This window comes from Mustela erminea, chromosome 11 (genome assembly GCF_009829155.1).
Source record: "Mustela erminea isolate mMusErm1 chromosome 11, mMusErm1.Pri, whole genome shotgun sequence".
NCBI lineage: Eukaryota > Metazoa > Chordata > Mammalia > Carnivora > Mustelidae > Mustela > Mustela erminea.
In genome coordinates, this window is record NC_045624.1 from 23,312,359 (window position 1) to 23,321,445 (window position 9,087).

At 43.2% G+C, this 9,087-nt stretch overlaps 1 protein-coding gene across 1 annotated transcript in view; it reads left to right on the top strand.

Moving 5' to 3' along the window:
- RBM28 (RNA binding motif protein 28) overlaps window positions 1–8,254 on the top strand; it is a 32,806-nt gene extending 24,552 nt beyond the window's left edge. Inside the window, exons 17-19 of the mRNA XM_032305098.1 lie at window positions 1,783–2,045; window positions 2,662–2,758; window positions 5,661–8,254. Of these exons, the coding sequence (XP_032160989.1) occupies window positions 1,783–2,045; window positions 2,662–2,758; window positions 5,661–5,795 (495 nt within the window). The 3' untranslated portion in view covers window positions 5,796–8,254. The remainder of the gene's footprint in view (window positions 1–1,782; window positions 2,046–2,661; window positions 2,759–5,660) is intronic.
- The last annotated feature ends 833 nt before the right edge of the window (window positions 8,255–9,087 follow it).

Consider the following 9,087-nt stretch of genomic DNA (forward strand, 5'->3'; position numbering starts at 1 on the left):
AGAATAATCCTGATACCGTAACTGCTATAGCTTTCATGGATAATGTACCTGGATTTGCTTATATACCAAACATCTGCACTCTTTGTGGTGTGTACCATGGGCCTGGCCAATAGAGCAGGGAGTTGATACAGTGGTCCTGGACTTGAAAATATAGGATCTGGTTCTTGTTTCAGGCAGCTTTGTTGTCCTTACTGCCTTAAGCTGTTGTTTCAGAATGCTTCTGAAACTAGAGGTTTAAAAAATGATTCAGATGGCTTTATTTGGTGCTTATACTTATGTACGTACTACTCTGTGTGAAAGTGCCCCTTTCCCCTGACTCAAGGATACTTCTACTGAGTGTCTGTATTCAGATCAAATGTGCTTCCTCAAGTAGCGTTTTTACCACCTCTCTCAAAGGAGGTAAGATCTCATAACTTGTACTTTCATGAATTTCCTTAAGGTCTTTAGTGTTTTTTTTAAGGTTTTTAGTTTCACCCTATTTGTATGTGTCTAATCCGCCACCAGGCTGTGAGTCCTCAAAGGCAGACACCCTTTGTAGCCTTACCTTAAAAACTGAGACTGGCACTTTACAGGCATATAGTAGATCTTTGTTGTGTCAATGATTACACTAATTTAATGTGGATCTTTTTCTTCTTCCACTATAGTGCAGCTAAATCTGTAACATACTTTATGTCTTTCTTCTTACAGCATCTTTTCCTAGTCTTCATTTCAATTATTCCTTCTCTAGCATTCTTCCTTTTTTTTTTTTTTTTAAAGATATTATTTATTTATTTGACAGAAAGAAAGCAAGGGAGCAAAGCAGGGGGAGTGGCAGAGGGAGAGGGAGAAGCAGGTTCCCCGCTGAGCAAGAAAGCAGGCCTCAGGGACTCAGTCCTAGGACTCTGGGACCATAACCAGAGCTGAAGGCATACACCGTGAGCCACCCAGGTGCCCTGCAGTCTTCCTTTCTTTATGCAGATTCGAGTTTCTGACCTAGGTCATCTTCCTTCTCTGAAGAAATTCGCTTAGCCTTTCTTGCAAGACAGGTCCCTTGGTGACAAACTCCTTTAATTTAGTTTGTCTGAGAAAGTCTTTCTTTGACCTTCATTTTTGAAGGTGATTACACTGGATACAGAATTCTAGGTTGGTGACTTCCCCAAAACTTTTTAAGTATTTCTCTGTTCTCCTTTCTTACATGGCTTTTAAGAGAAATTCAGTGTAATGTTATCTTTGTTCCTCTGTAGGGAAGGTATTCTTTACCTCACCCCCACCCCTTCTTTCCAGATCTTCATTTTGTCTTTGATTTCCTACAGTTTGGTATGATATGCCTGGGTAGAGAGGCTGTGGTACGTCTCCTGTTCGGTGTTTGCCTGAGCTTCCTGCATCTGTGGTTTAGTATCTGCCACCAAGTCTGGCAAATTCTCACCCCTTATTACTTCGAATATTTCTTCTGTTCCTTTCTTTCTTCTCCCTCTGGGATTCCCGTCACATGTTTAGTAATTGCCCCATGCTACTGGCTTTTCTTTTTGCTTTCTTCCTACTGGCTTTCAAGTCTTGGGCATGCATACACTTTCCCTTGTTCCTGTATATGGAAAGGGAAGTGGTGGTTTTGTGTCCCCCAACCTGGTAACCAGCTATTACCACGTCAGGGCCTGTGAACTTGAATTCACTTCCCTGTAATTTGTACTCTATAGGGGAAGAATTCTCCTTTCACTAAGCTTGCATAAAGCTCCTTTTCTGCTGAGTGTTTTCAGCAAATAAACCTCATCCGGAAACTAGATGGCAGTCTCTTGTTTTGTGCAGCAAAAAGTGAAATCCAAGCTTGCAACTGGTGGGCCCCAGCAGGAACAACCAGCCCTTGGAAAGGACCAGCAACGGCAACGGAAAGCAGCTCAAAACCACACACAGGAACAAACCAAGGCCCCCCTGGAGCAGAAGGGGAGGGTGCATCCGACCTCGTGGACAGGGTTCCAGACCAAGGCTGAAGTGGAGCAGGTGGAGCTGCCTGATGGAAAGAAGAGAAGAAAGGTCTTAGTGCTCCCCTCACACCGAGGCCCCAAAATTAGGTGAGATGCAGAGTGTGAGATGCAGAGTGGCGGCATAGCAGGGTGGTGGGCTTCTCCCAGGGTTTGGTTTTGCTCTACCCTTTTCCTCTTTGTGGCTTTTGTTTGGATGAAAGGTACATTTAGCACTCTGTCAGCCCCCCATAAAGGGTTAATGTGCAGGCATCTCCACACTGGCAGACCTGTGCTCTGGGAGCAGTTGGAGGCCGGAATAGGAATAGCCTGGGAGGAACTCCTGGGGTGGCTTTTGTGCCATTCTCCTCCTCTTCTGAAGAGCTGCCTCCCATCCTGTCAGCTGAGGCCCTCTTACTTGAGCTTATCTTGCAGATCCTGTTTGAGGCAACGGATTAGTGCTATCAACAAAAGTCAATCTTTACAAAATACTTGTTAAATAAATGATGGTTTTTGAGAATCCCTTGAGGTTTTAAGCCAAAATAAAAAGTATACACATGTTGAGCCTTAGGATATTATGTTACAGTTTCCTCTTTTAGAATGACTTATCCTGGGCTTAGAAAGAGCCAGTGCAAGAAAAAGCATTTTATCTGGCGGTGGAGACAGCCTCGGAGGAGCCAGTTAGAGGGGGAGCTCAGAGTGACACTTACCTGACCTCTCATTTCAGGCTGCGGGACAAAGGCAAGGTGAAGTCTCTCCCCAAAAAGCCAAAGCCCCAGATGAACCAGCAGAAGCCAGAGAAGCAGGCATTACCTCCCAAGCAGGTGAGTTCTATAGGGCACGAGGCTTTGGTACAGCAGGGCTCTGCCATGGCTGGTAGCCACTTTTGTGCTTTGATTAGTTAAGCAAAAAGAAAGGGCTTCTGGATTGCAACACCCTCTTTTAGAGGCTGTTGAGGCATGCAGTTCTAAAAGTGGAGAGAACCTGGGCGCCTGGCTGGCTTAGTCAGAAGAGCATGTGACTCTTGATCTTGGGGTCATGAGTTCAAGACCCATGTTGGATGTAAAAATTATTTTAAAAAATAGGGGCACCTGGGTGGCTCAGTGGGTTAAAGCCTCTGCCTTCAGCTCAGGTCATGATCCCAGGGTCCTGGGATCCGCATCGGGCTCTCTGCTCAGTGGGGAGCCTGCTTCCTTCTCTCTCTCTCTCTCTCTGCCTGCCTCTCTGCCTACTTGTGGTCTGTCAAATAAATAAATAAATAAATTTTAAAAATAAATAAATAAACTTAAAAAGAAATGGGGGCACCTGGCTGGTGGAGCATGCAATTCTTGATCTTGGCATTGTAGTTTGAGGCCCATGTTAGGTGTAGAGATTACTTAAAAATAAAAATCTTAGGGGTGCCTGGGTGGCTCAGTCGGTTAAGCATCTAACTTTGATTTCAGTTCAGGTCTTGATCTCAGGGTTGTGAGTTCAAGCCCCACACTGGGCTCCACACTGGGCTCCACACTGTGCATGGAGCTTACTTAAAAAAATCTTAAATAAAATAGATAAGAAATAAGTAAATAACTAAGGTATTAAGTAAGTAAATAAATAGATAAAATAAAAGTAGAAAGAACCTGCATATTACTTTCTTTACTTCGACAATTCTCTTATTTTACCTTTTCCTCAAGCATACTGACCCTCTGCCCAGAGTATGTTAAGGCGAACTCAGCTTCACATGTAAATATGCCTTCTATGAAAATGAGGTGTATTGCTCAGAAAAAAACCTCGGAATGCATCTTCAACTGACTGGTCTTAAAAATATGTATATATTATGCCATGATCATATCTAATGAAATTAATAAGAAGCCCTTAATATCCTCTAATATGCAGCCCATATTAAAATGTCCCCAGTTACCTCAAAAATATTCCTTTGTAGTTGGTTAGTACAAATTAAGATCCAGACAGATTCATACATTACATTTGGTTTTATATCTCTTAAATCTTTTTTTTTCCCTATAAAACTCAGTTTTCCTCATCAGACCCCTTTTTCCTATACTGATAATTTGTTGAAGAAACTGAATGATTTGCCCTTTAGAATGTATTACATTTTCGGGTGCCTGGGTGGCTCAGGTCACCATCCTGGACTTCCTGCATTGGGCTCCCTGCTCCAAGGGGAGTCTTCTTCTCCCTCTGACCCTCCCCCTTCTCATGCCCGCTCTCTCTCTCTCAAATAAATAAATAAAATCTTTAAAAAAAAAAAAGAATGTATTACACTTTGAGTTTAGCTGCTTGCTGCGTTGTGGTATCATTTAACCTGTTCCTGTGATACCCGGTATTGCCTATAAACTGGTAGTTAGATGTACAGGCTTGATTAGATTCAAGTCCAGTTTTCTTTTACTTTTTGTAAAGATTTTATTTATTTTTAAATCATCTCTACACCCGGTGTGGGCCTTGAACTTACAACCCAGAGATCAAGAGTTGCATGCTCCAAGCTGAGCCAGCCAGGCGCCCCTCAAGTTCAGTTTTCTCAGCAAGAGTTTTTCACGGGTGGTGCTGGGTGCTTGCGGGTGCATCAGCATCCTAAGGCACATAGCGTCTGGTTGCCCCATTTTTAGTGATGTTCAGGTTCATCAGTAGATGTGTAGGCTTAGAGATTGTCTGCCTCTCTCCCATTTGTGAAGTTCCCATCAGCCTCTCATCTAATGGTTTTAGCACCCACTGACAATTACTGTCTATATCCATGATTTCAATATGGGGTGCAGAATGGTGATTTTCTAGCATTTTGGTTTTGGGGCTTCCCCCCCTCCCAGTTCTTTTGCATTGTTTTGGTAGAATTCTAGAAAAAATAATCTTCCCTGGTCAACTATATGGTTACCATGATATAACCATTTGTATAGGAAAGGCAGGATAAATGCTTGATTTCATTTCTCTTTATCAGTTTTCAGAGTAATGAGTTGGTGCCCTACCACCCTCCTTTGGTGACCAATAAGATCTTTTTAGTATTATAGATTCCTGAGTTTTTGTATACTTGATGTGTTGCAATCAAATGCAGCTATTATTTTTGTCCAATTTAGGCCAGCAGAAGGCCCTTCAGTTGGGTCCTGAGTCCTTCTGATATGACCCTGTCTTTGGTGGTGTCCTTGCTTTCTGGTAGAACCGATGTCCCAGCTCATCTTACATATTTCTTCCCTGGTCCTGGCATTAGCCATTTTTCCAAGCAGCCCTAGGTCCTTTTAGTAGAAAGTTGTGGTTTTACATTCTTGAACATTTGAGGTCAAGATTTTTTTCCCCCTTCCCTAGTTCCTTCTAAGTTTTAAGGGTAAAAGAAGCATTAGCTTCTCCTACTCAAGGAATCTGTGCCTCTGGGAAGTCTGACCCACACCGTACTGTCTTATAGAGCTCCATCTCTGAAATCACATAAGCAGGATTCTCGTTGAGGGAAAGGGCCAGCAAGAAGCTGCAAACTCTGGGCTGACTCGTGTGAGAAGATTCTCACAGGAACAGTTGAGAGTGAGAGCTCTGTAGCTCCTGCACGGTGTTTTAGTGGGACCTTCGCTTAGGTGTTCCCGGTCTGGTTTCTTGCCAACGGATGGTTCATTTGGGTTTTTCTAAGGGTCACTCTCTGAATGTCCACCTCTTGTGGCTGACAGGATTTCTTATTTTCTCTCGTGGTTGGCATAAAGGCAAGGTGATATTCAATGCTTGAAATTGATGATCTTATTTTTCCTTACCTTTCATTTATAGGCCCTTAGGAAAAAAGCTAAGGGAAATAAGACCGAAATCCGCTTCAACCAGCTGGTCGAACAATACAAGCAGAAATTACTGGGACCTTCTAAAGGAGCACCTCTTGCAAAGAGGAGCAAATGGTTTGACAGTTGATGGTGGCAGCGGACTGGATAAGAAGCTGGATTCTTGGTCAAGCTCCCAGGTCGCCACCCCTTAATGTTTTTCTCTGAGGGAAGGACACCCCCCCCCTTCCTCCCCAGGGCACTGCCACTTTGTTGGGAGGCCCCTTGGGCTGTGCACATTTGAACTTTGGACCCCTCCTCAGTGCGTGATTAGTGAACCACAAAGAGAAATCTCAGAAAAACATCGATGCTTTTTGTGTATTATCCAAGTTACTGTGTGAATTGTGTCTGTAATTATTACCCATTCAGTCCTTTGTTTCTCAAATGGAAAACAGTAGGAAAGAGGTTTCTTGAGGGCTGAATTTTTAAGATGTGTATTTTGTTAAGTGTTTCCTTTAAATGAGGTATTTTTTGGCTTTTTGAATAACAAACTTATTTCTCATTTCTAATAGATGTGAATCCTTTATTATTTATGAACATTGACATTCCTAACTCTAGTTCAGTTACATAGTTCTACATAATGCAGGAATTAAGTAAGAATGGAGAAAAATGATTTCCAACCTAATCTCAGAGAATGGGAGAGACTGGGAAAGTCACTGAGGGCAGTGGGGCCTGGCAGAGAGCAACCCCTGATAATTGCTAGCCAGATAAGTGGGTTATTATGAGCAGCTGACTAGAAATCGGTTTGCAGTTGCCCACTGTCAGTAGCCTCGCTGGTGATGACCAACATTTTCCCTCCTCAAAAATTAGCAGAGGTAGGAGTTGGTGGAGGAAGCAGTGAGCATGAGGCCTAGGCTCTAGGTTGTCCTGCCTTTACCTAATGGGTGGCCTTGAATCAGACGCAGACTCTCTCAGCCTTGGTTTTCTCATCTGTAAAGTAAGCAGTTGAACTAAAGGTTTTCTCTGATCCATTTTGGCTATACTCTTTTTATAATTCATTCATTCTAATTCATACTCTCTTTTTTTTTAATCCTTTCTTTTTTTATCCTCAGAGAGGATAGAGATGACTCATTACTTCCCCAAATTTTGGAGGTATTGCAAAAGCTGGGAGGGATGGTGAGTAAATATTAGAGAGTCTAGATCCAAAAAACATCATGATAGCCTGAAGGGATGGGCTGAATCTGATAAAATGAAAATCACTGGGAGCAAACATTAATTCCTTCACTTGGGTTCAAAAGCCCTGCGGGCACAAGTTGTGATTGGAGAATTTGAGTTGAATGAATTCACATTCTGAAGCAACAGTATGGCTGCCACACATGTAATGGGATCATTAGCAGGAGAAATGGGACGTCTCCAGTGAGTGAGCTGCTGGTATTCTGGGTTGGCCATATCATACCTATGAGACAAATGTAATGACCAAGTTGGTGAAGGAAGTCAGAAAGAGAGATGGAAACACAATTGGTCATGAGTTGGTTGTTGTTGAAGCTAGTCATAGGTAAATGGAGATGTATTATACGGTTCTCTCTGCTTTTGTGGACATTTGAAATGTTCCATAATAAAAAGTTAGACTTTAGAAAGTCCAATGAGTAACTGAAAGAAACCGGTCTGACTTGCCTGAGAAGGGAATTTTTGGAGTGTTACTAGCTGTTGGTAGAGCGCAGAAGGATATATGGAGGCAAATGAGTAAAAGTCACAAGGAATTGGGTTTTGGAAGAACTTCAGTGTTGCCATCAGAGGGGAATGAGTCCCATCTCTGGAACAGAACAAGTAGAGTAAATCCAGGATAGTGCCAGGGGGTTCCAGTACCCGAGGACTGGGCTAGAGGAGACCATAAGGATTGGTCAGCTGAGTAATGTTTGACCCTGGGATGACCTGAAGATGGGCTTTATGTCTCTATCCTAGTCCCTGAGACCCCTTTCTAAGGCAGACGTCCTCATTCTCTCTGCAGTGTTCTGCAGCTACTTGGTCCTCATGAAGTCTGCCCCAGGCTGAGATGGTGTAGCTCCTGCAACAGGCAGTGCCCTTGTTTCTCCAGCCCCTGCCCCCTCTTCGGCTTGTCTCTATCTGTCTCCCTCTATTTCATTTTTGGCTTCTCAGCCCTTCCTTCAGTTTCTTTGACTCTACCACCTCAGAACCTTCATGTTTGTTCCCTTCGCCTGGAGAAGTTTTCCCTCAGATCTTTTGCTTATCACTCAGCTCTCCACTGAGCTGTCAGTCCTCCTGGAGCTCTTTCCTGGCCAAAGAAGGGCTCTTCTTCCCCTCCTCTCTATCCTGCCCCCATCACTGAGTCCTGTTACTGTGCTTATTTTCTAACGAGCGCTCAGTCTCTCCGAGAGTGTGTTTGTTCCCCTAGTTAGAATGTATGCTTTGTGAGAGGAATTTGATTTCTCAATTGTCCTGGAGGCACAGCACCTAGAGTTGAACCTGGCACATAGTAGGTAAGGAGTAAATATTTTTTGAATGAAAAAAAAAAAAAAATGGGCAAAGGAAGAAACAATACCCAGTGGGTCAGAGAAAGAATTGGAAATATAGTCCAAAGTTCTTGACTCTCTAGTCCACCTCTCTAGACTAGAGAGGTGCTAATCATGACCAGCGCACTCCTTAATCCCCATCACCTCTTTCCTCCATTCCCCCACCTCCCCTCTGGTAAATGGTGCTTACTTGAGAACTGTTGCAACCCTAGGGCTATGGCTGTCGCAGTATCTTGGGAGGACCAATGAATGCTCAAAAATGCCCTAAATTGGTTAAAAATGGATAAAGGAGAGACCCTGAAAATACTTAAAAGCCTTCCTTGGGCAAGAACCAAAGGACGGGGCTGTATCTCCAGAGTTCTCTTGAGACAGTGTGACCTAGGAAGTTTGAAACATTCTTTTAGTAGCTTGGCCACACACCTGTCCTAGGAGGGTCTGTACACTGTGGAGGGAGCAAGATGCATTATCAAGGTGTACACTCCACCACCTTCCTGTCAGCTGGTCTGTTTTCTCTTGGCCAACTCTGCTCACCAGATCCTTTTTTTGGGGGGTTCACAATTATCTATAAATTAACATTCATACGTCTTAACATTTAGAAGAGATAAAAATTGGTGTTCATTCAGATAGCTTTGCCATATTCTCTTGGATCCAGATGCTGCTTCTGATAGTGTTAGCAGTCTAGCAAAGTTAGTGCTTGGTGCTTTTAAAAAGTGATATGCAGATCAGTCATCCACTTTCTCAACAACCAGATTCCTTATATGGTATCGTCCTTCAGGACACCTTACCGGGAGTTATCTGGGTAGCTCCATTTACCTTTCCGTTGGGAGTATTAATGCATGAGAGTTGTGTTCGCTTCTTCACTTCAGAGCCTAAAGTTTCATGAAATGGAATTTTCTGAATTGAACATGAAGA